Source organism: Strix aluco, chromosome 17 (genome assembly GCF_031877795.1).
Source record: "Strix aluco isolate bStrAlu1 chromosome 17, bStrAlu1.hap1, whole genome shotgun sequence".
NCBI classification, from domain to species: Eukaryota; Metazoa; Chordata; class Aves; order Strigiformes; family Strigidae; genus Strix; species Strix aluco.
In genome coordinates, this window is record NC_133947.1 from 8,491,473 (window position 1) to 8,519,122 (window position 27,650).

General features: G+C 46.2%; 1 protein-coding gene across 1 annotated transcript; it reads left to right on the forward strand.

Annotated features, from left to right (window-relative positions):
- Positions 1 to 270: 270 nt before the first annotated feature.
- On the forward strand, positions 271 to 15,843 carry SALL4 (spalt like transcription factor 4). Its single transcript, XM_074843374.1, has 4 exons — positions 271 to 885; positions 9,122 to 11,656; positions 12,306 to 12,613; positions 13,690 to 15,843. Exons 1-4 carry the CDS (start codon positions 816 to 818, stop codon positions 14,110 to 14,112), a joined length of 3,336 nt encoding a protein of 1,111 aa, XP_074699475.1. The 5' UTR covers positions 271 to 815; the 3' UTR covers positions 14,113 to 15,843.
- Positions 15,844 to 27,650: the final 11,807 nt, after the last annotated feature.

The window sequence follows — 27,650 nt, forward strand, 5'->3', positions numbered from 1 at the left end:
AAAACACTTTCAAAGCATTGTTTTTTCATTTGCTTCAAGTCTTTCACATGAACCTTTTACATGTCTAACGCTTTTATTTGCTGTTAAAAATACTACTGGCTAAAACACTATTGGCTCAATTTTGTCGGCTTCCCAGAAAGTGAGACTTAAAAGAAGTCTTTAAACAAATGAACCAACGCCAAGCATAATTACGCGCTGTCTGGATCCGCTTTTAAAGCCCCTTAACTTGCCCACACCACCAGGAGACCCCGGGCTCGTCCATTCGGACAATCAGTGCTCTTTCCTTTTCCACTTTATCTAACGACAAAGGGAAGAATTAGCATTGTCCCGGACTTCTGCTTGCTTTAGGGAGGGGGGGAAAAAAAAAAAAAAAAAAAAAAAAAAGTCTTTAAAGCACAATATAAAAAGCGCAGGTGAGATAACAAAGGTATTGTTCCTCGCTAGCCTGGAAAGTCGGGCTGCTGGCTTGTTTGTTTACTCTCAAAGCTGGCTCCTGCCCCCACTGCCCGGGGGGGCTGCCCGGGGCGGCCCCGCCGCCTTTGTCGCCCGCTCGGGCGGGCCGGGCCGGGCCGGGACTACATGGCCCAGCGTGCCCCGCTGCGCCCGGATCAATGGGCCTTATTTGAATAATCTGTGAGCCCTTGGACTCAGGCCAATCAGCTGTCAGGGACCCATGATAAATCGCAATGCATTATTGATAATCATAATTACTCTGACATGCGCATTCCGCCCAATGGGGGTAATTTCCCAACTCTAGGAATTTGTTGTGAAGAGGAAAATAATTGCTACTATTTTGCTCCCGATGCTGGTGCACCATGTCGCGACGGAAGCAGGCGAAGCCCCAGCACATCAACTCCGAGGAGCAGCCCCCAGATGCTGCAAGTGGTAAGGCGCAGAGGGCGCGGAGCCGCCGCGGGTCCCAACTTTCCTGATGCGCGGAGGCGGTGGCGGGGCGCTTGCCGGGGGGGCTTTTTCCACCCTCGTGCTTCATCCCCCGCTTTTTTCCCCCGTGGGCTCCGCTGGGAACCCGACCCCCAGCTCTTCGCAGGCTTTTGGGGCGCATTTAAATCCCCGCGCCCCTGCGGAGCCCCGGCGCGGTGTTGTTCCGTGCGGCTGAGCGGGGCACCGGCCCCATGTTATTTCTTGGGGGGTGGGGGGTGTTGGCTTTGGGGGGGCTCGGCTTTGGGCTGCTCCGGGGCGCAGCCCTGCGCGGAGCGCCGGTGCTGCCCGAGGGGTCCCTCGCCCTGCCCGGCTGGCGACCCCCCCAATGCCCCGCACCCCCTCACCCCCCCCTCCCCGCCCCAGTCCCGCGGAGTCTGCGCCGGCCCCCGCGTGGGGGGCGCAGGGCTGCGCCGTCCGCGCTGCGCTCGGGGTGCAGCCTCATGGGAGGTGAACCCCAAAGCCGCCCTAAGGCGGAGGGGATGGGGGGGGCAAACGGAGGCGCGGGGGGGGGGGGGGAGAGGAAGGAATTGTGAACAATCTTCGCAGGGGTAGGAAATAGCTCGAGTTTGGTTTCCCCCATTTATTTAACGCTTTCTCGGTAGTTATATGAGGATTTTTGTGGGGCTTTTTTTTAAAAAAAAAAAAAAAAAAAAACAAACCACCAACAACCAAAACAACGCTCGGACTATTTTTGTTGGAGATCACAATCGCCCTGGACCTTTTGTAGCTTGACCTCCAGCCATCTTTGATTTCCGACTTCCTAAAATAACTCCGGTGAGCTAATGTGGGGTGTGCGTGAGCGCTTTGTATTTGGGCGGTGTGGGGGATTCTGCTCCCGCAAATCGCTGTCCCTCCTTTTAGGGGAGCTCGCAGCCCTGTGCCTTGCTGAGGGAAAAGTATAAATTTGCGCTCCAATTAGCCCCGCGCTCGCGGTGGGGGTGGCCGCGCAGGGGAAGGGGTGTGGGGGGGGCACTCGCTTGCCGGTGGCCCCCACGGGAGCGGGGAAGGGCCGGGGCTGCTGGAGCGTGCACGGCTTTCCTCGACGGAGCAGCATCTTCCTGCAGCCGGGCTGCGGGGGGGCTGGCGGCTCCGCTGCGGGCTCTCCCCCCGCTACTAACGCCCCTGGCGCCGCGGCGCTGGGGAACCCCCCCCCCCCCCCCCGTGCCCGTCCTGCTCCGCAACGAGAGTGGAGCCGGGAGGGCACGTCCCGCGTGGGGAGGGGGAGGCAGCTGAGCCGGGGCTGCGTTTGTTGGCAGTAGTTGTGGTGGTTGTCCCCCCACGCTTCTTTATGTCCCCCAAGAACTTTCTGTGGGTTCTCGGCCTTCCTAAGCGACTGGTTTCGCGTGGGGTTTTTCCATCCCTAAACTGATCAATACTAGTGCACGTTACAGGAGCTGCCCGTTCCCAGCCCGCAGGAGGTTCGGGCTCTTAATTTTTTTTTCCTCCTCCCCCCTCTCTTCTTTGAGCCGAAATGTGCAATTGTTGGGTCCGGTTAATGGTGACTTAAGAAACAGCAAGCTGGCCAGAAGGCAATAAATCCCATGTTTAATGCATGACTGTTTTCCTTTGTGCATATGGTTAGGTTGGGGGATGGAGGTGATGTTTCCACATGTAAATCTCTGCCCACTGCTGGAAAGCCACCTCCGGCCCTGCGCTGAAACAAAAGGGTTAATAACTCCTGATGCGGCCCGCTCGGGGCGGGGGAGGTGTGCAGGGAGGGGAGGATCGCTACACACCGTGCTCTCCGGGGCAATGGCCAGCTGCTTTTTTGTTGTTGTTGGGGCTTTTTATTTTGTTTTGTTTTCCCCCCTCTTTTAACAACAAAACCCTGGATGGAAATCCCTCCGGGAGCCGGGGCAGCCGTTGCACAGCCCGGGGGGAACCTGGAGCAGCTCTCACCCCGCCCGAGGGGGCTCTCCCGCCGCTTACGGACGGGACCGTCTTTTGGGGGGGGGTGGCGGCGCTGCTGCGCGCCGCCCCGCGGCCGCGCTCCGCCGGGACCCTCCGCCGTGGCCCGGGGGCACCGGTGGGGTTCGCCCGGAGGCGGCGGCCGGTGCAGGTCCCCGTACTGGAGCCCCGTCCTGCGCCCTCTCCCCTGTCTGTTTTCAGAAATAAAACGCGTGGTTGCGGCTCCGACGGCTCCTCCCGTCCGCGCATCTCCAAAGTAGTCTTGAAACTGCCCGCTCCAGGTGTGCCCGCAAATAGCAAGTGATGAAGGTGCAGAACAAAATGGAAATGCCGCAGGGATTTGTCTGGGACATTATCGAATATAAGCATAATCGTAATAATAAAATCAAGCCCTTATCTCCTGTTTTGCAAGTGTTCCTTTTTTTGCAAAGCGGATTGGGACCCACCTCTGTGAACAATGCAGCGTGTTAAGAAACGGTTCTGCTAACCTGGTGATCAATTAACAGGTCAAAAAATCAGCAGGTGGTCACTGGAGAATAATACTACATACCGAAAATTAGCATTTTCACAAAGGGGTTGAAAATGCCCATTGTGCTGCATTGCTGCCATTAAAAATCTGATTCATTCTTAAAAATACAGTATCAAACGGCAACTTTTTCTCAGGGTAAGATTAGAGATTTCCTTTATTTAAATCCTCGCTTCGTGCTTTCAGATCTGCAAAAAAATGGAAGGGGGGTGTGTGGGGGGGTGTTTAACGAGCAAAGCCAAGTTTTCTGGTTGTTTTTTTTTAATTTTATTTATTTTAGGTTGTCCGAAGCTCCCGCCGGTGGGGAAGGCCGGCCTGGCCGGCCGGGGGCAGCGGGAGGGGCGGCGGGGCGGGTACCGGCCCCTGGCTCTGCCGTGGCCGCGCAGCCGGGGGGGTGCAGCGCTGCGAAGGGTGAGAGGGTGCCTGGAAGCCGAGGGGGGTGGGTGGGGGGGGCGATGCCCGGCTTGTTTTTCCTTTTACGTAAGTGAAACATTATAGTGGTTGTAGTGATGAAGCCCTTTCGCCGGGCTCGGTGGCATGTGACGTTTTGACAGAGCTGCTGCTCTAACCTTTGCCTCCTCCTGCTTGCTGTGGGTGGTAAGTTGATGTCAGGCTTACAATTAGGACTCTCATGCAATTGACCTTGGCAGCGGGGTTTGTGCCGTTTAGCTCGGTCTTAAACACTGTCCTAGTGTTAAGTGTGGTCCGGGGCCGCGCCGGCGGGAGGACCGGCCGCGCCGAGCAGGTAGGGCCGAGGGCGGGTGGCCCCTGGTGCTGCTGCTGGGAGCAGACCTCCGCTTTTTGGTGTTACTGCTGTACCCTGAAGCAGGCTCGAGAAACACCCTTTGCTTAAAAAAAAAAAAAAAAAAAAAAGCCATTATAGTGGGTAATGCCCGGGCTGCTGTTTAGCTCAGGTGGATGCCGGGGGGGGGCGAGCGGGACCAGCCCCGGCCGCGCTCCCCGGGGAGGCCCCGCCTGGGGGCGGCCGGTTCCCCGCCGGGGCCGGGGCCGGGGCCGGGCGGCAGCACGGGCCGTGAGTGCCCTCCACCGACCGGCCGGCCCAGCGCCGCCGGGACGCGCGGCCGCTCCGCGCCGCGGCGGGGAGCGCGCAGGCACCGCGGGCAGGGGCGCCCGGCGGTGCGGGGCTCGCCCGGCTCCGGGGGAGGGGGGGGCTGCGGGGGCTGCCGCCGGCGCCGTGGCCTCCGCTTGAAGCCACTGCCTTCATCTTAACCTTCCCTGCGTGTTTTAACACTTCTTTCTTTGCTCCTCAGAAGCGTTTATTCACGATAGTTTATTCTGCCCTTGGCCGAGTGTTTCTCTCGAGTAGGTGGATAATCGAAAGGGTGACTCGGTAGGTAGAGAATGAAAAAAAAATGAAAGCCTTGAGAGAGAACCTGGAAAGCACGTGAAATCCTAATTGTTAGGTGTAACACGTTTCTGGCTCATTCTTGGGTACAAAAATGCTGCTGGTAAATTCAGTGTAGAAAGCATCAAGGCCTTTGGAATATTTCTCTTAAGTAACCAGTCGTGTATTTTGCTTGCTCAAGGAAGTGATTTTGTTGTCGTTATATTTAAAGGAAATGTTTTAAATGGTGTTTTATAGTGGGAAAAGAAGGGAATTTTTGGACAGTTTAAAGTTCTTGGAAGTCCTACCTTCTCAGCTGGGAACAGGAAAAAAAAAAAAAAAATCAGGGAAGCAGGATGCCCGAGAGCAACAGGGGAGGTGATGGCAGAGGTTTTCACGTTTAGGACTGGAGTGGATACTTCCTAATCCTTCATGAGTTAATTTTAACTGGGAAAGTGCGTGATTATGTTAATGTTAAAATAGTTGATTAAAGGTAGTCTGTGGAAAAAGTAGCCTCACAAAAGTATTAAACTCTTGGGGGGAAAAAAATGGGGGGGACAGACTGAGATCTGACTATTTCTTCCCAATTCTAGTGAAATATAATTTTACCACAGTTGAAAAAAAAAAAGTCGGTAATTGCTCAGATGAGTGGTAGACCAGCAGAACCTTTTTTGAAATCACATCAAAACAGACAAGACTTATTTCATTCTTCTTTTACTGAGTCCCTTAAAAAAAATTAATTCGAGCTGTGTGGATTTTATCAGCCTTCCTTGTCGATGACCGCCTTGTCCTACACAATAGTGGATTTTTTCCATCCATTTGCCAGTGATTCAATCTAACCCCCCTGCTGGGTTTACTGCATTCTTCTAACTTATTGGATAACTAGATGCTGAGAGATAACATTCCTGAAATTCGGGGGTGGGGAGATAAAAAAAACAGTAGAAGTCCTATCCCTGGGAAGCCTTTGGAGAGGGTTAAGTGAAGTGCACAAGCAATTGTGGCAGGGCTCTCCGCTCCTCGGTAAATCCTCGTACAGTATGTGGACAGAGCTGGCTGCGCAGGGAGGTTTCTTTGCAGAGAAACCCCACGATTTCAGACCGTTAAGTTCATGTCAGCGCTATCTGCTCCGGGGGGGCGGGCAGCGCAGCGCGGGGGTTTGGGGAAATGAGGTGCTCTGATTGCAGGCGCTCGGTGCTCCTGCGAGGCTGGGGGGAGGATGTAGCTGGAGATCAAGATGAAGAGTTTCACAGAAGCTGTTGGGTGTGTTAAAGAAACAGTAAATTGCTGCTTCGTTATTCCAGCTACTACACAATAACCAAGCGTCCTGCTTCTACTGCCTGTATCATAAACCCTTTTTGAGCTAGGGCAAGCTATTATACTCACTTATTCTAAGGTAGAAAGGAAAATAAGGCATAACTCTTCCCTACTTGGCTTGCAGCGAGTTGGTACAAGCTGGGAATTGAATTTATTTGGAGTCCTTGAGCCTTACTGTCTGGAACTGGGAACTAAACTGTGTGACAGGGGCAGTGAGAGCTGGCAGGGGCCAGGACAGGGCTGCTAACCTGCCAGCTGCTGCCAAACAACGGGTACCTTCGGTTTACCAGAGGTTTGTTTCTCTTAAGGTGGCAACTGTTGTGTAGGACCAGAAAAGTTACCTCTGGAGCTTCTCAGAATTATGAAAATTTGGAGCATGGGCTGTGCTGGAGATTGGAAAAGGGGGCTTTGAATTTAGCGTAGTCTTATCAGTGGAAAAAAAAATGAACTATCAATGGAAGGGAGATAAATGATCATACGCTTTGAAGCAGTTAAAGTTTGAAGACTTGTCTAGACATCGTTATCCTGGAATATCTCCTTGGGGGTGGGCAGCAGTCTTTCATGTAGACATTTCTACTCCACTTGGAACATTTTGCATGGCCACTGCAGAGGTGCAGACTGCAGTGTGAAATGCATGTGCTCACAGAGGAGAGACTGTGGAAGGAAAAGCTTTGTGCTTTCTAAAGTAAAACCTGAGGTTATTTTGCAACACGGGGAAACTGTATAGTTGGGCCTGGGAGATTAGACTGTTAAAGCCCTAAATGCTAAAGGATTTGGAAAAGAGGTTTTGCTGTTTTAGCCTATTCTGTGAAATACCTGTTGGATGGATGTTATGAAAGTAGTCAAGTAAAGACCTCTTGAGTCAGTGTACAGGTAGTTACTCAAGCTTCTTGTCTTTTTTTTTTTTTTTCAACACCAGTGCTTTCTTTCCCATTATATCTACTCAGACTTTTGCAAAGATGAAGTTAAAAACATCCATTCTTGACCTCAGTTGACTCTATTTATTGACCAAGTTCTGAATCATGTACTACTTGTACTTCTCTGCAGACTAGATTTCTCTGTATATTTTTCCATAGAGTTAAATCAACCTAAGAGGCATCAATTTAATGATTCTTGGGGTGGGAAATGTAAGCTAAAACTATGCTTTTACCTCCTTCACTTGTGGAAGTTGTTTGGGCTGAAGGCGGGGGGGGAGGGAGTGTTCTTTCTGTTCAGATATGAAGGATTCAAACAGTTTGATCATAGCTGTGCTGAGAACACCTTTCCTCCCCGTTCAAGGACTTGCAACCCTGAAATGTGTGTGGTTAACAGAATTGCATACATATAGATTGGGATTTATTGCTCCTCAGATTATAGCATAACAGGTCTCTGATACTTGAGTTTTTTAATTGATCAAGCTGTTTTTTAAGAAAAAACTTTCATGTGCATTGTCATTCGACATTAAACAGTTGAAGTTCGATTTGTTGAATATACATATAATACCCTTGTTAACCTAAGAAATGTCAAGGTTTGTGCTACCCTCCCTTACGGAGCTTTTACATTACCCTGAAACAGTAAGTCAACGTGCTTGAGTTGTTGCTTGGACATGCTTCCCCTCCACCCTGCCATGTACAGGATATACACATGTATCAGATGTGTGGTTCAGTTACACCTTTAAAATGAAAGCCGCAAATAGCTGCTGTGCTTGCAGAGTCTTCGGTTCCCCTTGTAAAATGGTGTGGGTTAGTAATGTGGAACCGGAGCTGAGCCCTGAGATGAGTTACTGGAGATGCAGGACCTGAATAGAAGAGATCTCGAAATACAAATTCTCCATTGTGGTTGAAGTCTGCAGTGTGCCCCACTGGGTGTGTGGGAGGTGAAGCACTTGGTTACTGCACCCTTGGCACTCATCAAAACTGGACCAATTAATGTGAGTTACAGGACACTTCACTTGATGGGGACTGTAATACATCTGCAGTCCTTCCCCCTTCCCCCTCAGCTGTATAAGCCTCAAGTTTTACCTCCTGAACACTTCTGTGTCCCGTGCCCCGAATGCTTGCCCGCCTTGAGCTGGGTGTGAGTTTGTTGTTTGAAGGACGGCTAGACCGAGCAAAAACATCCTGTTTTGGTTTAGAATTTCTCTTAACCTCTCTTCCCGTTCTGATATTTCCCTGAATTATATTTTTTTTTTTGTCGGCATGCAAATTATGCTCAGTCTAATCTGTGGGGCGCTGGTGGAGGAAGGGCAGGAGTGGACTTGCAGACCAGCTTTGCTTTGCCTCCCCCTCCCTAAAAACAGATGGGTGAGTTGCAGATGCAGCTAAACAGGGTGTCCTGAGCAGGTCTGAAACAACTTCATGTGGTTTGCCAGCAGGACTTGTTGCTTCGCTGTCTTAATAATCATCAGTATCAATGTAGGCTCGTACCTATGTGTGGGGTTCTGTAAGTTAATCATTTTTCTTTACTACTGTGGCTTTTTAGAGGTTTTTTATGTTGGCATGCTTTTGAAGTATTTAAAAGCTAATATTGGACTTACTTTTGCTTTTGTCAGCCCTCTTCGGTAGTAATTACTTCCATAATGGCGGAGTGAATGTTGTTTAATAGATCAGTGTACAATTAAGAACAGCTCTGAAGTTCCTGCGTTAACAATCTTACATGAATTTCTGTGAGACGCTTAATTAAGGATTGTAAACTGAAGTACAAACACAAAAGTAAGTTTAGGTGATATTTTGCTTCAATGTTACGAAGCCTTCTCTGTCTTCCTTGAGTCATATTCCTTTTAAACTATTTTTCAGGTGCTAGCTGCCTTGTTGCACTGTCTCTTTACCTGTATAAAGGGATTTGCGATAAACCTCTTTTCCCCCAAGCCTTGTAAGATCCCTTTTATATTATTGTTTTCATTGAAAATGGAGCTAAGATGCAGATTTCTTTGGGGCTGCAAATGAATTAGCAGCAAAACAAAGAGCAGGAGTTCAGATTGATCTGCAAACTTGATTCCAGTGTCTTGTGTCTTTAACTTGCAATTCAGGTGAAGTCAGTGATCTTAAGAATAGGAAATACTTGGTCTAAATCTAGCTATTAATAATGCGACTTTCTTTTATTTTAAGGGAGTCCACAAGACGTCCCAGGTGACAGAGATGGTGAAATGAGTTCGAAAAGGTGCCGCACGGAGGAAACTAAAATCTGTGAGAAATGCTGTGCAGAGTTCTTTGATCTCTCTGAATTCCTTGAGCATAAGAAAAATTGCACTAAAAATCCACCTGTTCTAATCATGAGTGACAGTGAGGGAACAGTACCCCCTGAAAGCTTCTCTGAATCTTCTCTAGGGAGCTTTGCAAGTGATCGAATGGATAGCAGGACACGCAAGGACATTCAGGCAAAGGGCTGCACTGGTTCTGCAGAAAAGAGAGAAGGAAAAATGGATGCTGAGGCGGTAGGAGGAATGTACCTTAAAATAGAACCCCCCGTCACACCTGCGGCTTCTGGGCTAAGCTATCTACCAAAATCCAAAGTACCAAACACTAATGTGACTTTGCAGACGATACGTGGCACTAAAGTGGCTGTGAACCAGCGGACCTCCGATGCCATCTCTTCTTCAGCAGCCAGTTTTAATGCTATCCCCATGATCCTGGAGCAACTCGTCTGTTTGCAGCAGCAGCAACTCCAGCAAATTCAGTTGACGGAGCAAATTCGCATTCAGATTGCCATGATGGCTCCCCATGCCCTGCATCCTTCTATAGCAGCTGCTACTGATCCACTAAAAGCTCTGGGCGCTCACATGTCTCAGCAGCTGTCGGCTGCTGTTGCTTTAATCGGACAAAAAGCTGGAAGCCAGAGCCTATCACTGGAATCCTTGAAGCAAGGAAAACTACCTCATTCTAACACTGGCATTGCGGCCGCCACCTCGCTGGCTGCTGGGCTTTCCTCCTCATTCCCCTTGAAGCCAGAGGCAAGCAGAAGCCTCCCCGGCTCCATGTCTCGGTTCCCGAATCCTTTGCTACCTCAGTCCTCCAACTCCGTCATCTTCCAAAATCCGCTTTCGGCTGTTTCTTCTGTAATAGATTCCTCAAAGAAGGGGAAAGGAAAACCTCCCAACATTAGCGTGTCTGAAAGCAAACCGAATGCAGAAGAGCCAATCTTCAAACACAAGTGTAAATTCTGCGGCAAGGTCTTCGGCAACGACAGTGCTCTGCAGATCCACCTCCGTTCCCACACCGGTGAAAGACCCTACAAGTGTAACATTTGTGGTAACCGCTTTACAACCAAAGGAAACCTTAAAGTGCATTTTCAGCGTCACAAAGACAAATATCCCCACATAAAGATGAATCCTTACCCGGTTCCTGAGCACCTGGACAATGTTCCCACTAGCACTGGAATCCCGTATGGGATGTCTGTGCCACTGGATGAGTCTAACCTAATTGTGGATAGCAAACCTCTCCTAACAACTCTGCCTACCTCTGCGGCCACCAGTGCACCTCAGACCACCTCCAGCTTAGCAGGCATTAAGGAGTCTCTGCCCGGTACATTCTCAAGTGACCTGCAGTCAAGACCTTCTCCAGAAAGTGAGGGTGGCTCTTCCTCCTCAGGGGCGGTCGGTCATGAATCGGGAACAGAGCAGAGCTTGAGTTCACCACAAGCTACCTGCAGCGTGAGCATCTTCCATGTAAGTGGGTCAAACGAGCAAGGCTCAGAAACATCGAAGCTTCAGCAACTGGTTGAAAATATCGACAAATCCACTGCTGACCCCAATGAGTGCCTGATCTGTCACAGAGTGCTGAGTTGCCAGAGTTCACTCAAAATGCATTATCGTACTCACACTGGAGAGAGGCCATTCAAGTGTAAAATCTGTGGCCGTGCCTTCTCCACTAAAGGGAACCTTAAAACTCATTATGGTGTCCACCGGGCCAATACTCCTTTAAAGATGCAACATTCGTGTCCTATTTGCCAGAAGAAGTTTACAAATGCAGTTGTGTTGCAGCAGCATATCCGCATGCATATGGGGGGACAAATACCCAACACACCAATGCCAGAAAACACCTGCGACAATACTGATGTGGATCCTACTGTGGCTGAGAAGAATGGAGACGTCAGTCGCCCAGATGAGACCGTGGAAAGCATAGAGATGGAAGAGGACCTGGACTCTCAGGATGGCCCTAGGAGTTCTTCAAAACCTCCTACTCCGTACGATGCACAGTCAGAATCGCCAGCCACAGCAGCCACCTTCTCTGGTGTTGCAGCACTGGAGAATCAAATGAAGATGGTCAACTCTGCTTTGAACTTGCAGCGGCAAAGCAGCTTGAAGTCTAGTGACAATGGCTCAGCAGAAAGCGATGGCATGACAAATGATTCGTCTTCTGTGGCAGGAGATCCAGATTATCAGAATGGCAGGAGTCCTGCTGCCTCTGAGTCTGCGTCACTCCAGGCTCTGTCCCCAGCCAACAGCCAAGCTGAGAGCGTAAGGTCAAAGTCACCTAGCTTCAATAATCAAGAAGATACAGGCACAGGAAATAAATTGGAGGGTCCTGAGAACGCTTCTGCAGAAATGGAAGGGGTCGTTGGTGCTTTGGATTTAACTTACGGCAATATTGGTCGAAAGGTCATTAAAGAAGAACCTGGGTTACACTTCGCAAATGGAGAATATGGTGAGTAATGTGAAATGTTGGCAATAACTTGGGGTGAGGTAGTAGGACTGGAGGAAATCCATCGCCAAAAGGACCAACAGGAGTAAAAACCTCCGCAGCTTTCCCCTCTTCCTTCTCTATTAGCGTAGGGGCGTATGCCCTGTAAAGTTTTCCTGACTCAGTCAGACTCAAAGTTCAACAAAATCCAAAGACTTAAGTGCTGTCATTTCCTGTAAGGGGTAGCATAGAGGTCCTTAAAATAAATAGAGGCTGTGCACTTACCATCTTTCATGGGGCTCACCTGATACCTCCCTATGGCTCTCTAAAAGATACATATTTGTGTTTCATGGAAAACTGCTTAACCCAAGAATGTGACTCTGGAATCTTTTGTGGGGGTTTTGAGCTCTTTAGTACTGAGGCTGATGTTGATCTAAATTTGATCAGAAAGTGAGACTTTCTAACTCCTAAGCTCCCCAACAAACATAGGGGTGAACTGATTTATTTCAGAACATCCTAGCAAGTGTAATAGCAGCCTCACCACATGGCTTTGGAGGGCTTTGCAGGGAGGCTCTTGAGACACATGCAGCTCCAAAGGCAGGGCATCTTAGCCAGGTTTAAGTTTGGAAGCAGAAGAAACTTGGGATAAACATTATCTTTGCTTTCTTTACAGGTCGAAGTAGTATTCCAGCTGCTTTTGTTAGAGCCCCACCAGCCCTCATAAAAATGGAGGTGCCCAGTGAGCGTCCCATTAGCACTAGCCATTTCATTGGCCCACCAGCTCTCTCCCCTGGTGTTGCCCCTCTTCTCGTGCCACGACCGAAATTCTGCCGTCCTGCCAAACAGCACATCTGCACTACGTGTGGGAAGAACTTCTCCTCTGCCAGCGCCCTTCAGATTCATGAGCGGACCCATACTGGTGAAAAGCCGTTTGCTTGTACCATCTGTGGGAGAGCCTTTACAACAAAAGGAAACCTGAAGGTAAATCGTCGCTTCTGTTGTGAATTCCTTTGTCGGGGAAAGTCATACCTGGGAGGGAAAGACTATTGCCAATATTTGTCCTGCCTTTGGGGACAACTTTGATTTTCTTTTAGTTCCTCCAATGGTTATCTTTGACTTTGTCTCTCCTTCCTGAGTTTCTTCACACAACTTGCTAAACAGTGTGCTGAGATCACCCGTGGAAGTCTTTGCTACTGCACTTGACTTTGCTTTTTGGATGGTGGGGAAGGCTTAGCCCTTACTAAGTAGATTGCTTTATTTTCATTTGGATTTGGATGTGTCAGGACATAAACATTTCATAGACTAAATGCCACAGAATGATGCCTACAGAATACGTGTATTACAGTGCACTGCTTGAAACACCATGCAGGACAAGGAGGGATAAAACTGTGAGGATAATCCTGAGATGCACAAAGTACTTGGGGATTGTGTCTAAGCACTTGCTGAAGAAGTGCTGCAAGTCTGTCCTTATTGTCAGATTAATCCGTTTGCCCTGTAAGGGACTCACAGCTCCCTCACTCGCACAGAGGCTTCCAACAAGAACCTCTTCAAACTCTTCAGTCCTCTCGCATAAATGCCAATGGGGAGGGAAAATACTCTGCAGTTCGTGAACAGTCACTTGCTGGAAGCACTAGCAGTATGTTTGTCGTGTGGAAGATTTTAGCTTAGGTGTAACCTCTCTTCCAAATTCTTTGAGTTTTTTTGGTGTTACCTAGTATGTTTTTCAATGTAGTCTTCACAGTAGAAAATGTGGCTTTTATTTTTTGTGGGGGAAGGGGGCATCTTTGCCAACACCACTTTCAGGACTCTGTTTTTACACTTACTGTAAGCACTTCAGCAGTAAACTCTAGAGAGCCACGATGATGTCTGGCAGTAGAATGACTGTCTTACACATGCCAGGAAGAGAACAAAGACAAGAACTAGCCATCTTAAATACTTACCTGAATGCAAAATTACTTCTACTTTGACTACAGCCAACTTGTTCAAAAGAACTTGGGTATACCATAGAAGAGCTGCAGTATTAACAATTCTCTTTACTTTTTTTTTCCCTATGGAAGGTCCATGTAGGAACTCACATGTGGAATAACTCTGCCAGGCGGGGAAGAAGGCTTTCGATTGATAACCCCATGGCTCTGCTGGGGAATGATCCCAAGAAGGTATCTGAAATGTTTCCAAAGGATATAATGCCTCCTTCAGTGAGCATTGACCCCACAGTATGGAATCAGTATGCAGCGGTACTCAGCAATGGCATAGCAATGAAGACTAACGAGATCTCGGTGATCCAGAGCGGTGGCTTACCTACCCTTCCAGTCACCATTGGGGGTGGTTCGGCAATAAATACTGCTACGGTCTCCAAAATAGATGGGACCCAGTCTGGGACTGGTTCTGATACGGAGAAGGCCAGTGGTGCTGCTGCAGACAATGTGCCAAAACACCAGTTCCCTCACTTCATGGAGGAGAACAAAATTGCTGTTAGTTAAAAACTCTAGTGAAGTTGACGTACAGAAAGAACAAATATATATATACACAAACATATATTTTTAAGAGATTCCACTTCAGCCTCCTATTTTCCTATTGACGTGCAAATGATTTTATGGTTGTCTTTGTAAGAGTTGCCCAGAGTACAATCATGATATTGCTTTGCAAATAGTAAATAATAAAGAATAGGATTTCCTTCTATTTGGAAAGATGCGGGTCTTGCAAAGTAGTTCTTACGTGTGACTTTAATGTGTACAGCCTTACAGAAGTTTCTACAACTTGAAATTCCAAAGGTTAGAATATTTACCTCTTTGTTTAGAGTGAAATACTTGGGGGTTTTGAATAGAGTGGAAACAACCTACTGTTGATGGAAAAGCTTCTATTTACTGGTGAGAAATGAAAATTATTAATGCGGGTAAATATCCTAGAATGTCTACCACCCTCTTAGAAATAGTTTTTCTGTTTGGATTTTTGGCTCTGTGTGGTTTCTGAATGTACTTTTTACTATAATGGCTATAAAAACGACAAAATTTTTTTTTTAATTCCTTTTTTGCCTCAGAAGTTCTATGAAAAGAAAGTTGCTGTTTTTCTTTAATCACTGCTCCTAAGGAAGTAATTCTCTGTATTGTTGACTGCTGCTTATTTAATACTACTACTAGGACAGTCTTTCAAGTATAGTGCCAAAACTCCTACTTCCAAAGATGTGCAGTTTTTCCTAGATGTTTTATTTCAATACCGAGAGCCCCAAACAAGCATGGGTGGGTATGTATATACTTTTTTTTTTTTCCTCTCTTGAAAGGGAAGACTTGCCTTGGGAAGTCAGGTCTAAAAGCTCTGCAAGGAATCTCAGGTGACTGTTGCAGTTAGGCATGGGAACTGGTTTCCTTAGCAAGAGACTTTTTTATTTTTATTTTTTTCATTTGGGTAATTTAGAAGATCAGTCTGTGTAAACCTGTATTTAAATATGAAGTATTCATGCTTAGGTTAAATGTTTTGTGGGTTTTTGGATGGCATTCCTACTCTGGTCATTAAGTTTCTTGGTGGTCTGTGAACTTGCATTCTACCAAAATGGTAATTAATGATCCGTGTGTATTGTATGAAGGTTGCTGGGATAGTCATCTGGATTCTAAGTTATCTACCTCATTTTTTCCTTTTGTAGTTGTAGTGTCTATTTTTCTATTAATGACCACTGTAATGAACTGAGATTCAAGCAGATGCTTCCATGCACTATCTGAAACCAAAACCTGATGTATTAGTGGAAGCACCTGAAGACTTACTGGACTGACCTTTCACTATTCCTCTAACGTCTGCTGGAACTGTGTGTGTAATGGGATCTAAACCAGACTGGAAAGTGAGCATTTGGTATGGAAGGACTGAACGATGGAAAGAAGTCTAGATGTTGACTGCAGGAAATCTTCAAGTCCAGTCTCCGTTGTGGAAGGCCCCAAAAATGCGCATTACCAAAAGTTTGTGTAATGTTGTTGCACCTGATTCTTGCTTATGATCTCTGTATGCCGAGTTGTGCCTTTCCTGCTGGACTTGTAAGTAAGAACATACCAGTACCTGTTTACACTGTAAAATGGATATTGTTACATAGACCATGCAAAAGGCATCCCAATTGTCAAGTTTCTGCATTGTGAATGTATGACTTTTAAGAACTCTGTAGTTTTGAGTATCTACTGATGCGTTTCTGTTGACATTTTGAGAATAAATTTTGGGATGGCTTTTTCACACTTAGTGCTTAAATTTTTCTGGCAAAGCATTTGTCTCCTGAAGAGCAAGTTCAATAGACAGCATGCTGTCTCACTCCAGTGACTTCTTAAATCCATGATCTAGGGTTATGCTTTAGTTTGTTTCTTAAAACAACAGAACTAGGTAGCAGTGCAGGAGTCTCTAGATCAGTTTCTTGGGAACGGCTGGGGTTTGATATAGGGAATGGTACTTGCCAGGGATGTTGATTCCCACGCTAAAATAGAGTTGATAGTAATATGTGTAGTAATTCCTGTACTGTGATGATCCTGGAAAGCCGTACTAAGTTAGCAAATTGCCTGTGCCTGAAGATGCTGGCTGCATAGAAAAATGATAAATAACTGCCCCTAAAGAGCAAAGGAAAATAACAGTTGTGAAAGCAGCCGTGATAGTGTTCAGATGCTGATACTTGCAATCTCTAAACTACAAACGTATTTTGAGCTTGGGAGGTAACAGTGGAGGAAAATGGTGCAGAACCAGTGTGCCCTTAAGATGCCCCTTCCACCATCAGTGCTGCCCGAGCATAGTGTCCCTTGCACAAGGTGCATACTTGGGAGTGGCAAAAAAGGCAGAAGGGAAGCACTTGCTCTCTAGGCTCTACTACAAGCTCTGGAGGAACGAAAAAAGAAGGGTGGGGAGGGCAGAACTAGGTGTGAGGTGGTCCAGGAAGGTGGGAAAAATAAACAGAGGAGCAGAAGGAAAGGTAACACATGGAGGATGTGCAGGAATACTTAACTAGTCTACACAGAGCATGCAGTTCTTTAAAAGGAGCACTATAGTTCCAGGAGGCAAAATACTTGGTGCAAGAGAAGACATGACCCCTCTCTGCTCAGGAAAACCAAGGGATTATAATCTGAACCACAATGGATGAGGAGTATATCAAGAGATTTCTCAATGGTGGTAAGTAAAATAAAGGCTGCACTCATGCTAGTGTGGATACTGTTGTCAACCACTGAGTTTATAACCTGCTTTGAGAGCAGTGTTGCTCTGCGTGCCTGGATGGGCTTGCTCTCAGAGCTGCTGCTCCATCCCTTCAAACTTTTGAGCTGGATTTCTGGCTGGTCCCTTACACTGGTGGTGCTGGACACCCCATGCAGGATATGCTGCCTGTGCAGGACTAACTGCAGCAGCACTGGGAGCAATGTGGTATGAAAGAGGTGTTGGGTTTACAGGAGAGGTGGATCACATCTAAGACCGGCTTTAACTGGGAAATCTCTCCAGTATGGGCCAACTGTGGGTGTTGTGAAAAAGTGGTCTGGCTTCAAAAGAACCTGTGGTAACAAGCGTGCTCTCCACTGATGGCTTGATACGAAATGGTATCACGATGTCATGAAAATACATCAGCAGCAGGAGGAAACAAGCAGTTTTGCTAGCAGGAAGCTAACAAAACCCGCTGTCCTGGGGCTTTGCACCTTGGTAGTATCTGTTGATGTCTTCTCATCCAAACAGCTCCTGAGGTTTAGGGTCTCCTTCTCTCTTAAATGTAGACTCTCAGCCTGTCCCGCAAGGGCTGCGCTCACGTTACAGCGTATCCTCAAAAGGTGCCAAGCTGTGGGGCTCTGACTGCCTTTTCATGAATGTAATTATGTATTTAGACCTCTGCCTTCTTTAACTGTACTGGGCAACAGGTTGGAAATGAAGGGAAGATGAGGAGGGAGGAGTTGTTGAACTATTGAGCTCTGGTCTAGAAATAAAATGTCACGAGACTGGTGGGAAACCAGGACAACAAAGAGGGTTTGGCCAATAGTTACAATATCCTGTAGCATAGGGTTGCTCGGGGGAGTCAGGTGGATGCAGCTAGGGCCTGCCTTGGCCAGGCAGACAGCAATGAAAATGAAACGATGTGACTTGGCATGGCCTCTGCAAGGCTTTATTCTCCAGGCCACGGTGTCAAGCTCTTGCCATGCCCAAAGCTGTATCTCACAGATCAGTGACACGGCAGCTCCAGGCTGGAGTGTAGCAGGATCCCTAGCTAAGCCACTGTGGGCCAGTTATGGATCTTATCACAAAACGTGAAGAACGGGTAGGACCTATCTGACCACTGCCTCACGGCAGAAAGCGGGTTGTGCCATAGGGATATTTCTGCTGGAGGTAGCTGGGGAGAGAGACTGTGTTTCTGAATCAAGCAGGACTGGGAATTAGCTGCTCTCCCGTGTATGAGAGCTGAACCAACACCTGCTGAAACTCAGCATGGTGGAACACGCCACACTGGCAAATGTGTACAGTTTACAGTAACGTTGCATCTTAACAATTAAAAAAGACAGCTGATTCTCTTCTTCCCTGTACTGATGTAAATTAGGAACAAGTTTACCGAAGCTAATATAGCTACACTGGTGTGAGAGCAGAAGTGAGCATGGTATGTGCGCTGTCTCTGCTCGTTAGCCTCTCTTCTTGCCTAAAGGACTCTCCTGTTCTTATTTGTTATTGCTTACTCTGCTCATCACATAGAGGATTTGCCCAGGCTGTAGCTCTTGTGTAAGTAGTATATTTACTTGCATGAGCTAAGGTAAAGGCTGGCTTACTTAAAATGTTAAATTTGAATTTAGAAGTTGCATTGCTTTTTTTAAAAAAAAGTGCATTAGGTTTACCTTAATGTATTAGCTCTATTCCTCTAAAGAAACATTTCTCTTGACCTACCCCTCCTGTTCAAAACTTTCCAGAAAGTCAATGGGAACTTTGAGGAGTGAGTTTGTCTAAAAATCATGTAGATAATCAGTTCTCTGGGCAGAGCTCGGTGAGGCTGATTGCCTCTCCAATAGCGGGCAGCAAGGAGGTGGGAGCCTTCCCTGGGGCAGCTGATAAATACAATGTGGAGCAAAGTGTAAACGACCATTAGACTTGGATCTGCAGAGGGGAAAGACCTCGCTGAGGTGCTTGAGCTGACGGGATGGGAGAGACTGAACCAGAGGAAAAGGGATGAGTATTGCATTAATTTTTATTTTTCCTCTTGAAAGCCATTGTGCTTACTGCAGGGTTTGCAGTACATGAGGAATCAGGAAACATGATGGCTTCTGTTTGCAAAATAACAGCTTAGGCAGAAAGCCTTAGTGTCTGTGATTCCATGAGGTTACTGCTACGGTGCCGAGGCTTTCTCGGTTTCCTTTTGCATTGTGTGCTCAGATGAGAGGGCTCTCTGCGTGTGCTTCCCATAGGCCTCACGCTCACCGGTGACTGTGTTACATCAGTGTTGTGGGGCTGAGCACTGGACTTGCGCATGTTTGACTTCAGCTCGCATTCATCACTGACCTAGAAAAGCGCCTGTCATTGCACAGCCACAGCAGGACAGGAAACATAACTCAGAAGCAGAGAAAAGAACTGGCAGTTACATACTCCTACCTATTATCTTATTATCTATCTTCCATTTTCTGCCCTTTGAGTTAATTGCTTATAAAGGGCAGTGGGTTTTGCAAGATTTTGATTGCTGTTAATACCACTGGTGCTCGGGGCTGACTGATTTATTGGAAAGCATGCTTTTTAATGTCTGTTATAACTGAATCGTGCTGGACATCCCAGTCCATCTAAAGCAGCATCCCTCACTTCTCAAACTTCTTTATTAGCCTCTCTCGTTGTCACATCTTGCAGTCCAAATATTAACTTCTCTGATTCAATTACTTCATGCAGAAAATGTCTCGATTCCGAATGAGAACAGGTGGATCTCATTGTGTGCCTTATTTTCTAATACTTGGTTTAGGCAAAATCCAGACATTACTAAAGGTTTCTGTAAAAGTGTCTCTAAAGAAAATTAAAAAACAACATAAAATTCACAGTACCTAGTGCTATTTTTTAATATTTTTTTATTCTTTTTTAGTCAGAATCTAAATACGTGGAGGAAAAGCAGAGGTACTATCCATAATGTCAACACAATACCTAGAACTACAAGAGCAAAGGGGAGGAACAGGGTGAAATACAAAGACCACAACCTCAAGCAGCATTGGGCATCAGTGCAGGGTCAGGAATACAAATCCACTCTTGCAGTGTCTGAATGTCTGTAACAGGGGAGTGCGGTCACAGCTTCTGTAGGCTTGGAAGCGTGAAAGTCATCTCTGCTGAAAATATGCTGTCAAATTGATGGTCGCTAAGGGACTGCTGGAGCAGGAGGGAAACTGAAGAAGGTGAAGCCTGTGTTCCCTGGCTCCTCTTTGATGCCAGAGGCTGGGTTTGGTGGGCAGATACTGCACCTGAGCATTCATGGTAAGTCAGGATGCCTCTGTGTTCCCTCTCAGTGTGGTAAGTAAGCAGGACATGTTGAACAGCACGAACAAAGCCTTTTTAGAAACAATTTGATAATTGTTATGTAGAGATGTTCCTATGCTTTTGGTTACATTAGATTAGGAGCAAATATGATTCAAAGCATAAATAAGATAACATTTTTATTAATAATGATCTTGTCTTTACTTCAATCCGCTCATTTAAGCTTTCAAAAAACAAAACAACACGTAACACAAAAACCCAAACAAAAAAACCCAAAACAAACTGTGAGCTGACCAGAAGTCAAAGCACCCAGTTTATGAAACTTTGAGAATGTGAAGGCCAGGTGCAGAAAACGTGGTGTGTTGTGACCAGAAAGGTGACGCAGGAGGAATATTTGGGGTAAAGAACTACTTGACAATAATATTATCTTCCTAGATCCTCAATGGCTTTGCAGTCCTATGTACATGATGACAGAGAATGCTTTTAAATCAAGTTAACTGAATTGGCTTAACAGCCCTTTACAGTCCTGTAGATCCACTTTATGAAGTTTGTTTTAGAAAAATTTGTCTCCATGCAGTCTAGATGTTCAGAATACCAAACATTTTTTTTTCTTTTTTTTTTTTTTTTGACATACCGGTTGTTTCCATGAAACCAGTTTGATTACTTAAGTCCTTAAAGTTCAGCACACGTTCAGGTGATTTGCTGCTTTGGGATACCTAAATCTCTGTACGTATTTAAAGTACTCCACCCCTGTCAACTCATGATGTCCAGATTTGGAAAAAATCAGATTTCCTCATTACCTATTCTTCTATTCCCCCATCAATTCTTTCAGTCTTAACTGACAAAATAACCACTTTATGTAGGGGGGATTTTTGGATAAAATTTGCAAATATAAAATGTGTAACAAATACCGATTTATTCTCAGTTTATAGCTTTACATTTTTTATCCCACCCACAGGATATGTAACACAAAAATCAGTATGGAGAGAATTCACAAAACAGTTACAGCTAATAACAAAATCATTTCAAGAGCTAACAAAATAAAAATGTGAGTTTATTTGCCTAGAACGCTGCACCTTTTTCTTTCGTAATTTCTTATATTTGACAGCTGTCCAGGATGAACAGTTTGACTATTATTGTTTTGAAAATTAGGTACCGAAGGGTTGTTTTCTTCTTGATCTGCAACATATAATTGTGAAGGAAGAAAAAAATCCTATACAAATACTGCACTTCCTCAGATCAGCATGAGAAGTATCTGCTCTGAAACTTCATTACGAGAATGCCAAATGTTCTCTCGATAACAGAGCCTATGGCAGTATGAGCTTTATTGTAGTTTCCCTTAGCAAGTGTTGATGGATTTATGGAGGGCTTCATTAAATATAGGCTTAAAGGATATCCGCTATCGCCCACTTGTCAAAAGAAAAAATAATATCAAAGCCATCCGTGCAGATCAGAGATGCAGGTGTTAACAGTGCATTATAATCTGGTAGTGTTTAACTTGCCAATTAATTGCAGTAGTCTTGTCTGAGTTCAGACATTTAAAAGATAAATTTAAAAGATAAATGCATCTTGTGTAGGCTTAGGACACATGTACAATGGTACTATATTTCTAACAGTTCTTGCCTTGGTATCCCAGTTCATGTTTGTGTTTCTCTTACTAAAATGCTCCTTCCTAGCAATGACTCTGCATGTGTGCGGCCGCTAAGCCCTGGGAATGGGCAGCTTTTGCATGTTTGCTCTTATTTTGAGGGACTGAATGTCATAGTCTGAGCCTGTTTCAGTCCTGCCTTGAGAAAGACTGGCACCAAACCCGCCTCTTTCCTTGTCAGTTGTGGGAGTGAGTCAGTAGCATGGGGAAATAACGGGGCGTATGAGGCTGCCTGCTGCACGGTTACTGCATGACTGCAAGTTTTCAAGCCCTTAGCAACCAAACCCCTATTCCTGCCTGCTGTCTTCCTTACAAATGGCACAGCTGCAAACACTGCTCTGAAACAAAGCTCAAAATACCATGTGCAATGGGCCACATTTTCAGATAAAGAAGGTGCACCCTGGTATTTGTAAAACATGCATTTACGAAATCAGATAATAACAGGTACAAAGAATAATGTCACAACTTGAGTTGCCTGTGGAATCACAAACATTTCGTGCAACCAGTTACACACCTATAGTCTGAGCCATCTCCTCAGATGTCAGAATTATCTATAGTTTGATAGTCATATTTAGGGAAAAAAAATAAAAAACAAAGTAAGCAAAACCAAATGTAGTTCCAAAATGGAATTAATCTTCCTGCATACAAAAGTCAAACAGAATACTATTATGCTGACTTTCTACAGTGTTCATCAGGCAAGAACACCGGAGTCCTATGCATGAAAAACAATTATTTGTTTAGTAGCACGACTAAAATGGAAGAAAATTTATAGCATATTGTGCTAAATAGGTAATGAGAACAATTTTCAAATGCATTGTCAAAACCACCATCCATTGTTTGAGTGGGAAACTGGCACTAGGACTTGCTCCTTGGAGAAATATAGGCACACCCCCAAAGTACAGTTTATTTACATGTTCTTTAATCAGTGGAGCTTAGAGACCTGGATGCATTTGAGAATCAGTGAAACACGTTTGAAGGCATCACCTGTGGGTGAGAAGCTGGTGCCACAGCAGAGAGGAGGAGCCAAAGCCACGAGGACAAGGAGGTAGTGGTGCTCCGTAACACAGAGGTGCAATGGAGAAGTGGGGGAGAAAGGCAAAAAAGATAAGGCAGGAAGGTTCACTTCCAAACACTGGGAACCACTACAGTAAAGGCTCATGGACATAGAAATTGCTGGTTTGATTTAGGCACAGCCTGCCAGCTGGTTGTGTCCACAGGCTGTGCTTTGACAGATTGAACTTCACTTGTCTTTGCAAACTTGAATGGCAGACCACAAGAGACTCCTGACTATTCAGTGCATAAAACATAATCCTACTTGCAAAACAAGCGTGCTTGTGCCGCCTGCTCTGAGAAAAGATATTAAATCATTCCAATCAACAATCTGGTAGTTTTGTACAACCCGTTGCATTAAAAATGGGAGCTCAACCTTAGACTTCACAATAAACAATTTCTGTTTTTGAAATGGAATCTGTAATGTGCAGTGATGAAAACCCTGACAGGATTTGATAAACTTTCCCTACAGGACAGCCTCAGAGGAGGCCAAGGGGTCCAGAATTGGTTCTATGACAAATCATTTGGGCAGAGGGGAGCAGGGAGGGGAATAAAGCTCTGCTTGCTGTGGTGTTAACTGAATCATCTGGGCAAAAAATGTCCTGGGAGAAAAAAAAAAAAAAAGATAATTATTTAAAATGATGGAAAATAAATCAGCTCCTTTTAATTAGCAGTTGTGCAGTATGAATTCTGCAGCTTGCAGGGCTTTTTTGTGAGTCTCAAGTTCTGTGCTTACAAAAATTGAGCATCAAAAGAATGAGCCAGTGGCATCAGAAAAAACAAAATAGGTTTTATTTCTCTTGACTTAACTTCTCAGTCTGAGGCTGAAGGTTTTCCTTTGGGCACTCCTCCTCAACAGGCAAATGAAAATCAAAGGCTTGGAAACCAGGAGAATGTATACCTGCTGTGAATGGTGAGATCACATATAAAATCTTTATAGCAAAGCTAATGCTATGCAAGAAATATGTCAAGGAGTGGGTTTAGCCCATTGGGCTACAGCCTAGTGCAGACCTTTCACTGTTGATTTTCTAACTAAAACCCAAAAGTGTTACAATACAAGGCAGAAAATTAGAGTGCCCGTAAGGGAGGCTTTGAAAGTTTGTTTGAAGCCTCAGATGCTGCGGGAGTAAGTCTGCAGGCTGCAATATCACTATTTCTATCACCATTTGTCAAATTCATTGTTCCTGATTATGCAGGTACATGTAAACCTGGCTGTGCATCCTTTTGCTCTTCTTTTAGGGTTACTGGAATTGAGAGTCACTGTATGACAGGCAGTTGTTTCTCCTCCCACGTTCTTGGATGGTGGCGTTGGGCAATGTGCAGAAACTGTATGAAGGAAGTTTAGCTGCTCCATATAAAGGATGGATGTCATACATTTCTGTCTGAAACACAAAGATACCAAGGGCCAAAATGCGATGCTTAAAGTTTAAAATCCAGTGCCACTTCCACCTCAAAGCAAATAACAGTGACATTTGATAAGTTTTATTTTAATTACAGACTGAGTGTCAAGGTTGGAGGCTAGGATTATCATTTTAGCCAGTTACAGCATTAGGCCAGTGGTTCTGTGGCAATGGTGTTATCACTTGTGACAGTTTTGGTCAAGTACAACATCCTGTTTAGGTTTTTCAGCTGCTCCTTTAATTAAATTATCATTTGAAGCGAATTCTATCATCATGTCTTTTCTCTCATTTAAAAAAAATAGTTTCTGCACTTGAATATGAAAAAAAATGGAGCAAATATGTTTCGTGAGCTGAAATGTCTGTGGGAGGAGAAGGGATTTCTATTTCTACTTCAATTGTCCCCATAAGTGGATAAGAACAGTAGATTGAGAAGTAAGAAATTAAAACATGGTATTACTAAATACAGTCTAAAAGTTCTACAAACAGGTTTTTGTAATAAGACTGCCCTAGTTAGAACAGCATTGAAAATATTTGTCTAAACATTTTCAGTCCTGGTGCCTGAAACTGGTGTAACTATTAATTACGTTGCTGAAATGTCCTTATTACAAAATGTCAGGATGACTCTGCTTCGACAGTAAGGAAAAAAATTAAATGACAATTGCCATTTTTGTGCTGGTGTAATCCATAGTGTAACCTGAGCTGGAACACAGTGAGGGCAGGAAAGAACAGAGCGCTACCCAGAAACCGATGTGACTTTCTCTTCTTTGCTTCTCTTTTCTTTTTTTTACACATATTTTTTGGTTTTGTTTTTGTTTAATAGTCTTCATTTTTCACTGGGTAAGGACATTTAAGATTACCTTGAGCTCAGTTTAAGACATACACCCACATCCTTTATCTTAAAAAAAACCCAGTCAGTTTGGTATATGCTACTTTTTAGTATGTTAAAACAAATGGTGATTTTGAACACTTGGGCTTACCCACTCATTCTCTGCTCTTGGTCACTGTGATTGTGGTATTTTAGTTCTGCAGAGCCATGAGCAGTTTAAATCGACTGTGCAGGCAGATGAGATCTGGCAGCCCAGATCTGCAGGCAGCTGTAGGGAGTAGCTACAGCAACTAAATGAGACACCCGTTGTAAGTGGTCTAAATACAGCTGCATGTGTAAGTAGGCACGGTGAGTATTTGCTTAGTGAACATTTCCAAGCAGGTTATTTGTTGAATGAAGGATTTTGCAAACTGCAAAGAGGTGAGAAATAAGCTGGCCATGCACTAGAAAAAAGTTCAGATTCTGTGGTGACCAGGACTGCAGCGCAAGATGCTGAGATGGATGTGTAGATCTGTTTCATATGATCTTTATCTGCACTGGGCATTTCCTCCATCTCTATAGGTGTACCAGTGTAAATCTTGGTGGTTTCAAACAGGAAGAAGCTATGCTGGCACAAATGACAGCCTGCAGCGGGTTTGCTGCCCTCACTGGTGTGGCTATGCAGGTGACAGGAGCAAACTTAACGGGCAATGCCCACGGTGGCCAGAGCACTTGTACGAAAACAGTAACCTTGTCAGCACTCACGGGCACCTGCCCCCAGCAGCCACGGGCGCAGCTACTGCTCGGTGCAGGAAAGGCTTCAGTTACAGAAAATGTCTAACACCCACATTATTATTCCCCGCGAGGCAAATCTGGCTGAAGAAGCCCTTGGTCCAAGCCTGTGCCCTCCCAGGGCTGTGGCTCCCTCACTGGTGCTGCTCGGCTGTTCGAAGGCTGCGCTCGGCATCCAGCTCCTAATGGGATTGGACTGGAACAAATAAATAAAGGAACTCTCCCAGACAGATGTTTTTTGTAAAACCAGTCCTTTTGCAGAGCCGATATAAAGCACAGCCACGCAGAGAAGAAAGTGTTAGAGGGGACCAGTGACGCTGGAGGAAGTGATTTGAAAGGAGTTGGGGCTGGATCCCCACGGCCCAGCTGTGACACTGTGACACAGGGCCATTGCCTAACTAGTTACATAATCCAAAGCAATTTTTTCTTAGTTACTATTACTGACAGTTTTTCAATCACTTGGTGGTTTTCTCCACTGACTTTAACCAAGCTTCCACCAGGCTATCAGCACGGTTTCTGGTGGCTGACCAGATACCATTAACCCTGTTAGACTTTCCTATTTGTGGTTTTCTAGATATAATTTCACATTCACATTTTAAGAAGGATGTGTTATATCATTATTTGTCTTGACCAAGTTTTTTCATGATAGTGTCACTAGGAAAGTGTATTTCGTTTGAACAGGACCATTGCAGTACCAGTTTCTAATCCTCCTTATGAAACACATCTTTGCCACTGGGAATTTTGGTTTTCATGTTTGGATGCAGAATAAGTCAACAGCATGAAAGGTACATGGGCTAGAGGTGAGCAGGGTGTGCGGTTCTTAAAGGATTCCTTTGCTTTCCTGTTTATGGCAAAGGAGAACATGAAGATATGGAGGTGGCAGGAGGAAAATGCAGTGGAGCAGAAGAGTTGGAGTGAAACAAGATGAGTGAATGGAGAAGATGGAACAGGTGTCAGAGACACATTGGGCAGGAATATGAAGCAACCAGTGGAAAGACTGGTGGCATCCACGAACCCTGTCTGATAAAATATGAAGTTTATCAGGCTAAGCACGTATCTTAGCTTCTGTAGCCCAGTGGTTTTTTTGAATCTGAATCATATACTCGGTTTTAATGAAGATTTAGTCACTGTGATTGTAAAGAAAAGCTTGAAGTCATAAACAGAACAGAAATGCTGGAGAAATTTGTGCCTGAATTTGCAGAGGAAATCTGAATTATGCTCCAGAAACAAGTGTTGCTAGAAGCGGATGAAGGTCACGGAGCAAGAAGGGCGAGAGCAGCAGCACTGTAAAGCCCAGGCCTGTAACGTGGGTGGTGGGATGGTCCGAAGAGGGGAGATGTAACTGGTACCTCCGCACTGGCTGCAGAAGGCTGAGGGCACACGGCATGTGCCTGCGCTGAAGCACGGGAGGGAGGCGGCGGGCGCGGAAGGGCCGCGGTGCCGGTGTGGCAGCGCTGAGCCCCCCAGCAGCGACCCGGGGGGGCAATGGGACGGGGTGCGTGGGGCACCGAGGGGCCGGGGCCGCGGAGCGAGGGGAGGGCAGCGGGCGCTGGCGGCCCGACAGGGCTCGGCGCGGCGCCCCAGGTGCGGGACTGAAGGCAGAGCAGGTGCTGGGGGGCAGCGGGCGGGGCGGGGCGGGGCGGGGCGGGGCGGACCCGGACCGGGCGCTCCAGCGCAGGCCGGCGGAGCAGCGCGGTGGGGACCCCGGCCGGGGCTGGAGACGAGAAGCGAACCGGGCCGGGGGGGCGGAGCGCACCGGGGCGGGCGGGGCGGGCGCGGCACCTGCGTGCTGGGAGCCCGGCGGCGCCGAGCCCGGCCCCCTCGGCGGCGCCGCCAGACGGCGGCGGGCCGGGCCGAGGCGCTGCTGGGAAGCGCATCCCAGCCCGCCCCGCTCCGCCCCGGCAG

Coding starts and splice junctions, on each gene's coding strand:
- SALL4 (XM_074843374.1), top strand. CDS start 816: ATGTCGCGACGGAAGCAGGCGAAGCCCCAGCACATCAACTCCGAGGAG. Junction 11,657..12,305: donor CTTCGCAAATGGAGAATATG/GTGAGTAATGTG, acceptor CTTTCTTTACAG/GTCGAAGTAGTATTCCAGCT. Junction 12,614..13,689: donor CAACAAAAGGAAACCTGAAG/GTAAATCGTCGC, acceptor TCCCTATGGAAG/GTCCATGTAGGAACTCACAT.